This window comes from Triturus cristatus, chromosome 9, assembly GCF_964204655.1.
Source record: "Triturus cristatus chromosome 9, aTriCri1.1, whole genome shotgun sequence".
Classification (NCBI taxonomy): Eukaryota; Metazoa; Chordata; class Amphibia; order Caudata; family Salamandridae; genus Triturus; species Triturus cristatus.
This window is the reverse complement of record NC_140592.1, coordinates 762,430,443-762,443,689: the sequence shown is the minus strand read 5'-3', so window position 1 is coordinate 762,443,689 and position 13,247 is coordinate 762,430,443. Positions and strand designations below refer to the sequence as shown.

Below are 13,247 nucleotides of genomic sequence, written 5' to 3'. Positions count from 1 at the left end.
TTGCTACACTGCACACGATCTCCGTGGGGTTCCTAGTCACTCACCTGGAGTGCCCGGCACTTCTACATCCTCTAGACATTGTCTTGACACGAGTCGTGGTTCTTATACCACTTTCATATATGGTTTGGTCCCCCCTTGGGGTTAACTGTATATTTTGTGCTATTATCGTGATTTCTATGCAAAGTATTGTGTGCATTGGTCATATCTCCAGGTAGGAGATATTTAAACGGGTTAATGAGCATTATATAATAAATGCATATTTTTATAAATACCTTGTGTGGTTCTTTTTCATTTAATCTTTACCTATAAGATTGCATTCTGGTCAAACAAGCTGCTTTACACTCCTTCTGGACTAAGCCTGAAGGCTGCTCTCCACAGCTACCACTGAGAGAGCTTAGTATGGTTGTCTAAGACCTCCTAAAGCACCATAAGGGTTGTCTGTACTGGTGCAGGATGTCCACTTACATAAGAGTATATCATATACCAGGCCAGCCTCTCACAGCGAGCATGCCACAGAAGTTCAAAAAAATCTGGGGCAACTGGGACCAGGGTCCCACATGAATGGCACAAATGGCACAGATAGCATCACTGGACATGACACAACTAGATGGGAGGAATGCCGTGGTGAGGATGTTAGGAACACTGCCCAAATGCACATATGGTTATGTTCCTGTAATATAGGTACTTTACTGGATGACAGATGTGTGTGGTCGGGGGGAGGGATTGGGAAAGTTGGGGTGATTATCAACACAAAGTTACTGTATAGCTGTTTTGTTGTGTATAAAATCAATAAACATATTTCTTTTTTAAAAGGGGGGGGGGGGGGAGGGGGGAGAAGCCTTGCCGTTTTGGCTTCTGTTTTTTTTCTAGGAAATTTGAAGGACAATTTGTTTCGTGCTGCAGGTCATGATGCAAACCCAGTAAATTTGAAAGGGAGACAGGCCAGTTTGTGAGTATGTAGGGCGTTGTGAACGATGCACTGGGATTCAAGTTCGGACGCTGGCCGTCAGAGTAGTCAGTGAAGATTTAGGCGTGTGGCTGTAATGTGATCACATTTATGACTGGCAGTAATAAGTGTTATAGACTATGGTGCTTTGTACTCCAATGCAATTAAGGATTTTCCGGTTAATGTTGTTAAGGAGAGTTTCCTTTAATTTGTTTGTTCTATCACAGCATCTTTCCGTGAACATTCTAGACTCAAGTTTGTTACAGAGCAGAGTTGGGAGCAAGCACTAAAAGAACGTTGTGGGTGGTTTCTTTGCTTGCCTCCAATAAATCGTCACTATCGCTTGCCGCCTGGTTTCTTCACTGGAGTTCCAACATAACTACAAACCACTGCATGGAAGTCAGTTTTAAGAAAAAGGGCAGTGACGGCAGGGAGATTGGTTAGGATACTACCTCCAACAATAGGACCACATGCTTGCGCTACTGAAAATGAATATTCATCTGGATCCTCTGGGCCTGAAGAAAGGAAGCTGTGGCTATCCCTCAGATACAGCATCATTCAATGATGATGCAAGCTCGCCCTTTGCGATGTATGAACGTGATTGAGTGTGCCCTTCATCCACGGAGATTTTCTGGCTCTCTCCTGTGCTGGTTGCCTGTGGCAACACTGTGGCACACGCGTAGACTCAGTACTTAATGAGCCGTAGGCACGTCCTTTCAGGAAGCTGGACCTTGTGCAGGTCTTACTAGGGATCAGGTCACTTCATCTGGTATGTGCAGTTCCACCCCCGCAAAAGTCAGAATGGTCTTTCTTCTTTCCGCATGCTGCAGCAAGCAAATCAGTTTTACAAGCTTTGGAACATGCAGGCCCAATCTGTAAGGAGTATGACAAATATGCTACCTTCTGGTGGATACCTATTCCTGTAAAAGTCTGACATTAAGAATTAACCTTTCAGGCTTCCACCAGGTCCGAAAAAGCATTTCCAAAGCAATAGTCCCCAGTGCCATGTGGCCCATACCTTGACTCCACCCCCAGGTAGAACAAGACTGGAGCATATGAGGTGCTGGCTGGCAAGCTTATATCAGTACCAGTTTTTCTGTACCTCACTGATGTAAGATGTGGATCTCTCAGTGACAAAATTCCTCAGCATTACACAAAGACCAAGTCAAATCTCTCCTCCAAAATGTTCATGTTTCAAAACTCATCACAGATGCCAAAAGAAGATGTCCTTTTCCAATCTACATGATAACTGCATGTGGTATCTCTGCTAGTGACAACACTGCTGTGTGTGATTCGGGTGCATCAATGCAACCAAAAGCCTACAGGTTGACAAAAGCTAAGTTGCTTCTGGCTGAGGTCCACCGGAGACACCTATGTGATGTCCCTTGCCTGCAGTTAAGTCACCTGTAAGAGAATGATCTTCCAAGAGATCTTCCCACAAACAAAACCACAAGTAGTTCCACAAGTAGGAGCAGTCCTCTTGTTCCTCATGGAACTGTTCTTGTTTCCAGGGCAATTTGTAGTCTGTGTGCCGTTTTTGGATGCCAAACTCTTTCTCATCATTAGTGCACATACAAACACTGTCACAAATGAGACAGATGTTTATGGGTCCATCACTCAATCATGTATGAGCTGGTCAAAATCTTCGGGCATCCTAGGCCAGACATATTCAGGATGCCTCGTGCACCCTCTATGGGTTTTATCAACCTGATGCCATGTGCCCTTGGCTCTCATCCAGGCACCTAAAAAGAAAGATCAAAGCATGCCAAAGTGTTGTCTTCTGATCAGAGACTCCGTCTGCGCCACCACAGATGTCGCCTGCAGAGGTGACTCTGGCGCTGCACTTAAATTTGTTGATGTCGGAGATCATCCATGTGGTAAGCAAAAATGTTAAGGTGATCTTCAATGATGTTCCCTTGGCAAATTACTCCCTGAGGCTCAGATTTGCACAGATGGAGGTGATTGTGGTTCATACTCCTACTCCCTTGCAATACCTGGTAAGGGTTTGAGCGCTACAGCTGATGATTCTCTCGGATGTCATTAACCTTTGCGTTTGGGAGAAAGTAAGCAAAATCTTGGTGATAATGCAAAAAGGCTGGATACACCATGAAAGGCGTGCAAGTAGAGACCAGCCCCCTGGAGGTTCTTCTAAATTTCAACAGTTTTCTACTGACCCACATCCACTCAAAACCATCCTCACAATAAACACAAGAGAGTAAGGTGTAGTTAGTGGGATGCAGACTTGCTGCACTAAAATCCAACTAATCCATCTTTACTTGCTTTCTTTCATTCTTCAGGACTTAATGGTACAGCACCTGGGCATAACTGTCTGCCTGGACCACTAAAACATCTTACTAAATTACAGCCTCAATACTGCTGAAGGTCTTGCAGGCAATAATTGACGGACTTGCTATTCCACTGTATTGGAATGAACCACTCCAGGTGGTCTTCCACAGGACGGTTAAGCCACTATTGCAAACCTTTTCTTATTAGCACACAACATTATTAAATGCAGATACTAAAAAGTATGCAAGTCTCATATCATCCTGAATGTCAGTGGTCACTCTTTATTTAGAATCCAAGTGGCAGCTTGGGTTTATACCAGGAAGGAATAACAGGATAGTAATACAGCTATCATGCTCAGGAAGTTAGAGGAGGATCAGCATCCACCAGCTATGATTTTACTGGATGGAGACACAGCCTTTGGTCAGATCAGATTAAGCTTTCTTTGGACCCCCATGCAAAGATGGAGATTCCATCCACCTACCAACAACATGTATGGGCAATATTTGCAGCCCAATAAGCCTTCCTACGCATTGATGGTCACTTTCAGCACAGTTCATGTGCGGCATGGGGACATGGCAGGATAGCCCCAATACCCTGTCGTATGGTTTCCACTTTCTCAGTAGGATCTGCTCATTTGTTGGACAACATAAGCGTTGGGATGGTGCCAGACTGATTCTATGCACCCCCTCAGGATATGTTGGCCTATAAACCTGCTAGCTCACAGTGCCATCATAAGTATCCCTAATCCTAGGCAGGTAACAATTGGCTTGGGCAACCTCAGAACATGACAACTATGACTCCCCAGTAATCGTGGTAACAGATCTAGAACCTTTTCGCTCAGTCACTCATGCACACTTAGGAACATACACAAGAAATGCACAAAGGGGCGTTTCAATATTTATTGAATCATTGCGATTCTTGTGTAAAATATATGTGCTGCAATGATCAATAGAAATCAGCAGATAAAAGCGATTAGCAATATAAGAACAATGAACAGATTGAACGATTCCACCATTGTGCTAAGACAGTGTATATATATATATATATGTTGCCATATAAGTACTGTGTATAGTGTACTCCTACTATGCACTCCCTAACCTAGTTACTTAGGGCAGGTGTTCTGTCAAGAATGGATGATCACACTCCCCATTTCCTGAAGATAAGATATGTAGGGCCCAGTCTTGTTCATAAGTTGGGCATCCCTTCTCGCAGAGGGAAAACAGCAATCAGCTGGTCTGAGACTCCGACCTCGCAGTGACAGAAAAGTGGTCCTCTAATTTGAGCATGGAAATGCGTGTGCATTTAGAATAACATCCGTGCTTCCGTGTCGAAGCATCAGCCGGGCCGACATTGTTTACGGTCTTTCTGATAGCTATGTCGCATCATGGAAGAATAACAAACAACAACGTGTGTCCAGGCTTGCACTAAATGTTCAAGGCATCGTGATAGTGTATTTACGAAGTGGAATTGTAAGAAGTGGGGTTTCAAAGAAACTAAATCCTGCACTGTTGTGTAGGCAAATGTGTGTCAAAAGCCATTGTGTAGAAAAGAAGGCAACTTAAAAAACGTGTACTTATAAATGGCAGTATTTCTTCCTGGGCCTAACTTAGCCACGTGACAACTCATCCAGCAGAACCTTTACATGGAGCCACTTTTTTTAATACTATGCAATTCACCTTAATCATACAAGTAATCTGCAGCCAATGTTGTATTAAGAACGATTGTCATTGCAAACTAACAAGCTCTTCTTTACCCGAGAAAGACACCCCCCCCCCCCCCCCTCAATATTGCCATGAACTAAGATATGGCTTCAAACTTTGATTCAGTGACTGGCTAAAAACTTAATCTTACTACAATCCAGGTATTATTCATTGCAGATACATAGCTGAATGATATCTGAACTGTTGATCAGGCAAACTATTTATATGTCACATTAACATTGCATTCCAGCAACATGATCACCCCCAACCACAACCTAATGTTAAGGGAGTGTATCCAAATGTTTCTGTTGTGGGATAATATCCTGCTAACAATAGCAAGTCAGATCAATCTTGTGAAAATGGTTGTACTTCCAAGATTTTTTTGCTATTTCCTTCCTTGTTTGGATGACATGAAATTTCCGGGGGCGTTAAACTTTTTGCAGTGGTTTCTAAGCAAACGAGTGGAGATGCTCCTCAATATGAGGATATACTTTTAGGCCACCTGTGGGAAAATGTTATTGGGCCTTATGTAGGGGGTTTTAATTTATAACTCCTTTTCCCTTTCTCAGTCACTAAACTATACGCATCCTAAACACTTCAAGCCAATAAGTGTAAAATAAAAGTATCTTAGTGTGTTAAACAAAAATTTCACATTTTTCAAAATGATGACTTTCTAGTGGATTAGCAAAGTGGGGTAATCTGACATTTCCAGAACTCTTGGGTATCTCAGCATGCTATACATTAGGTAATAGCCCTTCACAACTAAAGTTTAGATTTTTTATCTTTTCAGTTAATTATGGACTTCCAAGAGCTGCAAAATCAAAATCAAGGTTCAATATTTTGGGAGGACTTTTATATATATTGCCAAACTTGTTATTTTGTATGATTAACAGCGAAGGCAAGGGCCACCCGACCAATCCCCTATTTAGTCTGTTTCTAGATTCCCGTCTACAAACATCACAGATTAATACTCTTTTTCAAAAACAAAAGAAGGTATCAAGAGAAAAGGGCAGACAAATGGCCTGGGCTGCACAATACTTCTACTCAATTCTCCACTTCTGACATCAGATTCTCATGCAATGTTCAGTTTGGTACCTAAGGCAACCATCTTAAGGAAGCACCACCAAACTCTGGGAATACTATCCAGATTCCTCAAACAGAACAGGATGTCTCTGCTTTGGCAATCACAGCGCCACAGGCTGTCTTCACAGGCAGACGAGAACCTCGAGGCAGCTTTTGATTAAGTAAACTATATGAATGTCTCGAACCTCAATGAGGCTTCTGGAAGATAACAGTACCTATATTTTTCCAGAGTTCCACAATTGTGATAGCATTGGGTGACCTGTTTTTTAAACAATGTTTGGGACCATAAATCAGCTTTTGGCAAATAGGAAAATAACTATAAATGTGAACTTTTACTGAAAGAAAACGCAGAGCAATATGTGGTTTCCAATTTTGATGGTTGCTTGACTGACCTTTGTGAGGCACAGGAAGCAAGAACACCGATGAGTTGTGAGTTTCTTGGTGGGCAAGTCTGGAGAGTGCTATTAAAAGGCTTTCTGAAAATTCACAAAAGTCTGGGGCAGTATGAATATAGGTTTATACTACAAGCCCCAACTTTCACTTTCTAGCTTTTGTCCTCACTTTGCTATCAGTAAATAGATCCCCATCATTTCTAGCAAAAGGAACATTTTTGTGATTCATTCTCAGTTTAAGACATTCTAGTTTTCCATCAATGTAAAATCTTATTATAGCCTATAACTGCAGCAGAAGAGATGCGTAAAATATGTTAGGCAAAGGAGAGTCCCCCTCTACCTAAAGTTTATTGATTTAAAGTCAGCTTTTGACTCCGTAGCTAGTGACCCACAATGGTTGGTGTTGCAGCAGCAGGAACTGTACCAGCACTTGCCAAGAGCTTTGCAAAGTTTACAGAAGGACATCACAGCTCAAGTACAGAATGGGTCCCAAGGGGGAAAGTACAGAGTTTCCCAATCATCACAGATGTGCACAAAAGTTGTTTATTGCCCTCCCCCACCTTTGCTTTTCTCATTATTTTTGAATGATTTAAGCTGGTACCTAGACAGCCTGAAATTGGATAGCTTGAGACTCGATAATTCGAGGATCTCTGTTTACTATTCGAGGGTGACATACTCCTGTCATCTCTCACTTAGCTTTCAATGCATAAGCTGATCAAGGGCTTTGTTGATTATTGGTTGGGAAAACATCTGATTATTAACATCTCTGAAATTAAATCTAGGATAATAAAACCAAAGACAGTGCTAAGATGCTCCTTTCCTGTGAATAATGTGATCCTGGAATGGGTGAACTATTTTGATTACCTTGGAATACGATATGACATCAAATTGACTTAGAGTCAGCACAGGGAAAAGGCAGCAACTATACTAAAGCAGGCAGCAGTGGCAGTTATGAGATGTAAGCAAAGGTTAGGGGGGCAGTACTTGAGCGCGCTATTGCATGTATACAAATGTCTACAACTATAGTAGGAGTGGAAGCTTGGTACAAGGATTCCTAAAGCAAAATGTTCATGGTAGTTTTGAACCCTATTAAGATGGTATTTACCCTGAGGCATTGCGTTCACTATATGTGAAGTTCCGCCTGGGGCTCTCCCCTTAAAAACCTACATTGCCAGAGGGAGTAACACCGTAGGCATGGATTGTGATTATGCTAGAGGGGAAAAAGAAAACATCACCCATTTTATATTCTCCTGCCCAAACCCATCGGGAACCCGCAGGAAATTGCTTACTACCCTATTCGGCACTTATAGTGTATTGAATGAGGCAGATGCCTTAGAGACTTGTGTTATACGGTGGACCACCCAGTGATCTATAATACAGTTTCCATGTATATTTACAGTGCTTGGATCACGGCTGGGAAATTGAAGAAAAAGGGAAAATGAGGGTGACCCTAGTCTGTTAGTATTTAGGCTTTGTGAACCATTGATAAAGTACTTTTAGGTTTTTGCAACTTATTATGTCGCCTTAATAGCGTGAGTTGGCAGAAGTTAGGATCGAATTGTATATTGTTATCTTTACTTCAATAAATTGACTATTTGTAATTATCTTATTGTGGCTTAGTGCTGGGATGCATTTATGTAATTGATAAATATGTAGGATGTATAAGGCTAATGCTGATACAATAAAGTAAAATAAATGTTTTCAGAAGAGATGTGTGTTTATGCCCATGAATCCTTCATCTCAGAAACAAGAGGAGTGTGTTTAACCAATTTTATTTTTGCTATTTTGTTTTTCCCATTTAAAACACAATGATACTCTACAACTTCCATTAGCTATTTCTTGCAATCAAAAATACAAAGATCTATGTGTAAACATTATCTATCAATGATACATCAAATACTGAGATCTCTGTATAAAATATCTCTATTCACATGAGAAAAGTAAGTATAGCCCTCCAGATTTTAAGGTCAGGTGAAAGAAAAGCCAGTGCTGATTTTATTCATTGCTTGGTTTTTCCCCCATTACAAAGGCAGGACAACATGTTGCATGATGCAACGGAAAAAAGGACTGGGAAGTTGCACCCGACATGGGACGGGTTGATAACTCAGGAATATCACTATCTTAACCGAGATAACAGAACTTCTCTAACCAATATCATAACAGAGCTAAGTAGAAAGATTTTATCCAGTAGTGAGTAGTACATGCCATCTCCACTCATTTATCTCAACAGAGCTATTTACATCATAAATCCACTATTCCAACAGTGATGTGCTTGTGTTTAACTCCTGAATCCACTACTCTTACAAATATGCGTATTATCACTAACTTAACTTTCCAGGAAGATGAAGATGAGGAGTCTAACCTTCATCTGATGTTTTCTCAATTGGTGAGGCAGCAGCCTTCTCCTTACTGACTGATTTCTGGAACAATGAAGAAGGATCCTCTGCCTGATTGGCTAGTATCTGGAGCAGTGAGGAAGCAGCTTCCACACGGCTGTCTGATTCCGAGTGAGGAGAAATGGAGGCAGTCTTGCTCTGGTATTCTAGTGTTAGTGATCCGTCTGGAATAGAATGATAAAAGTTATTTTATTTCATATACAGGTCAACGAGTAAGCTCACATCCTGGGTTGAGATATCTTGGGACTACTTTCTTTACAGGACTACAACGGAATATTAAAGTAGTACTCCATGAGCACTCTTGGGAGCTCCTCTCTCCGATCTCTTGGAGTGTACTTGGAAGTTCCTAGCTGATGTCCAGTACTTCTGTGTATGGCGTGGGACACTCTAGGGTTCAAAATATTGTGTGTGTATGGAGTAGTAGGGAAGAGAAAAGTGGGATGTGTATGTAGATCAGTGGCATAGTCTTCTCACCAGTCTAGACTCTTCCATGCAACATCCCTGGCAGTCATCCTGCACAACCATGATTAGCCTGATTATATGCTTCTCCTTGCTGAGACAGTTACCAAATAACCATCTCTACTAGTCCAATCATAAACTTCTCTCCCTCCATACTCAACTACATCAGAGACATAACAACCATGGCCTAGTCTTCTGTAAAGGCATTTATGCCATACTCCAAGATGTTCGTGCGCGCATGAAATCCAACTTCCTTATTATCTTCACTAGCAGCACCACACCACTGCCTGCACGTCTCAATCCACCTTGCCACCTCCAACAAGAGACCTGCTACTGCTCTCAGGTTCTAGTCTGTTACACAGGATTCCTTCTTGTGGAAATCTGTGTAAACAGAAGAATATTGTAAAACAAATTGCATGAAATCAAAAGGATTTATTTCCTAGTCAATTATCTTAGATAGTAAATCCTGTCTACTTGCGTGAATTATTCCATGTTGTCTCTCTTCCAATCACAAATATTTTCTATGGGACTTAATTATTAAGAATGGTGCCAGGAAGATAAAAAAGCAAGGACTGTTAACTTTAAAAAGTCAGATCACCTTGTAGTTAAACACATAAGGTGCAGCGACCACATATGCTAAAAATGTGTTGCTGGTTTACACTTCTTTTGATTAGCTTAAAGGTATGAGTGAAATGGCACCATTAGTATTGTAGCCCTCTCTCTGAGATGAAAACAGTGTTTGTTTTGCCACTATAACTGGGCTCCAAAGTTTGTCACATTTCTTTCGGCATCTTAAGATGTATTCTTTATCCTGGAGGGATCAATTCTTGATCGATCCGATATTCACATATAACATTTTGTGTGCCAGGTGGATTTGATACAAATTAAAATAGTCTCTGAGGGAGTTATTTCAGAATTTTTTCACCATACCAAAACACATATTGCATGATACTTTAGTTTAAAATAATTAAACAACTCGCAGTAAACTGTCTCAAAGACATTGTGCAAGGGAAGATGTCACCCTAACACAACTTAATTAAAGCCATGCCACAACTTCAGTAAACAGATGTTTGTCTCACACCTGCACTACGTATGACTATGGTGCTTTGCCTCCAGTCATGACAAAGTCATGCGATAAATGTGTTGTGCATATGGTCCCAATATGCCCTGAAATCTCCAGGCTTTTGTCAACAAAAAAAGCAGAAAGTGGCCTTAGAATAAGTCACAATGCACATTTTCCAGATGCTACTGGCTCCCTCTGGCATGCCTTCGGGCCCCACAGAGCCGCTGGAACCCCATGTATGGCCACTTTGCCGGGCACTCCCCGACCATCGATTGCCCCCTCAGGACCTGTCTTTGGGTCTGTACTGCAGCCAGTCCAGACTTCCAGTCTTGCCCATGGGTCCACACCAGTTCCCTCCTTACTAGCATTGGTGACAATCCTGCAGGTACCTGATCGAATTGCAACGTTGGTTTCCGACCCTTAACCGTGGGCATGCCTGGCCAGACCTATGTTGCCCTATTTAATACTAACGCGCAACCAGTGATGGTACAGTCAGACCTTCAGCCTTTGCCTCCCCCTGGACAGCACTACTATTAAAAGGATATAGGTCCCATTCAACTCTGATGCGGTCCATGGCATACCTAATTTCCCTCACAAGACACTGATGGCGATGATGTGGATAATCTGCTCCCCAACCCCAAAATTACATTGATGACGGGCTGTATTTATTCTTAAAAATTGCCAGTGGGCTAAATACCTCAGCAGAGACAGAGCTGGACTCACCACCACCTGGTCCACCAATAGCAGAAAGTGGCTCTTTTGCTGTAGTGGTGAGCAGCAGAAGTACTGGACTTGCAATAGCCTACTCTAGAAATCAAAGATAATCTATTGATTGAAATTCTTCGAACAGGTCCAACTTCATGTGACCCACTGTGACAACTTAATTAGGCCCTGCCAGGCACTCTAATGGCAACGTGGTCTAGGCCATTCTCAGCCCCTCTAGTCAGCCAACTTTTATCATATGGCACAGATACGCCTATTACAGTTATGATTTTTTGATAAAAGCCTAACATCTGAAAGTCTTCTAGGTCAAGCAACTTAATGTAAAGGAAATCTGAATGGTTCCTTTGAACCTCTCAGAGAGGGATTTGAATCGAATTGTTGTTTTTGGAATGAAAAGGTCTTCCTCATCTAGCTTGGCTTCACGTTCTTTGGACATGCCCTTCGATCTAGACTTTTCAGGGTGAAGACGGGCTTGACACTTGAGTGATTAAAAAATTGTTGTGCCTCAACTCAGTCCTTGGGGTTATTGTCCCCAGCCAGACAATTCCATCAGCAGTGTAGAAAGTTTAAGGTCTATTCCAGAGTCCCAGGGCCAACCTTCCAAGACAGTATAGCAGCAAAAGCAACCCTTTCAGGCAGAGGACATGGTGGCGGGCAAGGTCGTTCATGCCAGCAGGGACAGCTATCCTTCAACGCTTCCTCCCCTGCTGCATTGGCTGCCAAACTTCTTTCATTTGCTCTCCCAGGCCCACAGCCAGGCGATGGGTGACAGGATACAATATTTTTCCCCTAGCCGGTAAACCATTATGTCAGACTGAGGAATGTTACAAATTGTTCAAAATTGCTATGCGCTGTCTTTCATTTCATCCCTGCTCCCCCCTCCATGCAATGTTCATAGACCACACCACTATCTTGATGCAAGAAGTACATTTCCTACTGGCCAAAGGCACCATCCAACAGATGGGGGACTCCAAGAGGGGTGAACAGTGGTATTCATGATGCTTTCTCATCCGAAAGAGGGACTTAGGCCTCAGGCCATTAAATTCCTTCTTTAATAAGGGCAAATTCAAAATGCTCACTCTGGCTTACATCCCCTCTGCTCTGCAACTTGGAGACTGGATTTTGTCCCCGGGACTTTGAGGATGTGTATTTTTATATACCTGGCCTTCAGTTCCAGAGATGCTACCTGCGGTTCATGGTGGAGTCAGAACAATTTAAATTCGCCAAGCTACTCGTCGGGCTTTCCTTGGCCTCTCGGGTATACACAAAAGTTATTGCAGGAGTAATGGCTCGTCTTCAGAGGTTAGGGATAACATGTATTATCGTACCTCGATGACTGGATGCTAAGGCGTACTTGCAGAAGTAAGTCACAGACTACCTCTAGACAACAGCTGGTCGCTTGATCTCTTAGGGTTTTTCATTAATGAGCTGAAGCCCCACTTCAAATCCTATGCAGAGCATTACCTTCATGGGGACCATCCTGGACACAGTACAATTCATGGACTTTCAACCACTGCAGGGAGTCTGGGACATTCAGAACAGGATCCTAAGTTCAGGATCTCTACAAGGATGGTAGTGAGGAGTCTTGGGCTCCTGGTCTCTGGTATCCTCCTCGTCCATATGCCAAATGAGGCATGCAGACATTGCAATGGAACCTAAGGTTTCAATGGGCCCAGCACCAGGGTTACCTCTCCGACATGGACTAGATCTCACACCAGACAGCTTAGTACCTGACCTGATGTAGTGGCAAACTAGCTCCAACCTGACCTGCGGCAGGCCACTGCCCTATCTCCACCCACCCTTCTTGCTTGTGACAGACTTGTCACTGCTAGAGTGGGCGGGGTCATTTGGAAGAGGTGAAGATGAGAGGCTTCTGGTCTCCAGGGAACAGCCTGCTCCACATCAACCTTTTGGAGCTTCATGGAAATCAATTTGGCTCCAACATCCTTCCTACTGGCCATTAAAGGAAGACAAGTGCGGGTTCTAACTGTCACCACGGGTGGGGCCCTGGATCCAATGCGAGGAGGCTTAACTTCTCTGGAGTTGGCTGGACCAGCAAATGATATTTCTGGTACCCAACCACCTAACGGGTCTTTGAATGTCAGAGCATATAAGCAGAGCAGCCATCAGCTGGCAGACCAGAAGTGGCATCTCCATCCAGAGATGGCACAGGGAATCTTTCATTAGTGCGGTTTACCC

At 42.8% G+C, this 13,247-nt stretch overlaps 1 protein-coding gene across 2 annotated transcripts in view; it reads right to left on the bottom strand.

Moving 5' to 3' along the window:
* LOC146798800 (uncharacterized) overlaps window positions 1-13,247 on the bottom strand; it is a 209,232-nt gene that overhangs the window by 89,850 nt on the left and 106,135 nt on the right. For both annotated transcript variants that reach the window (XM_085626100.1, XM_085626099.1), the window contains exon 5: window positions 8,770-8,967. In XM_085626100.1, coding sequence (XP_085482226.1) covers window positions 8,770-8,967 — 198 coding nt within the window. The remainder of the gene's footprint in view (window positions 1-8,769; window positions 8,968-13,247) is intronic.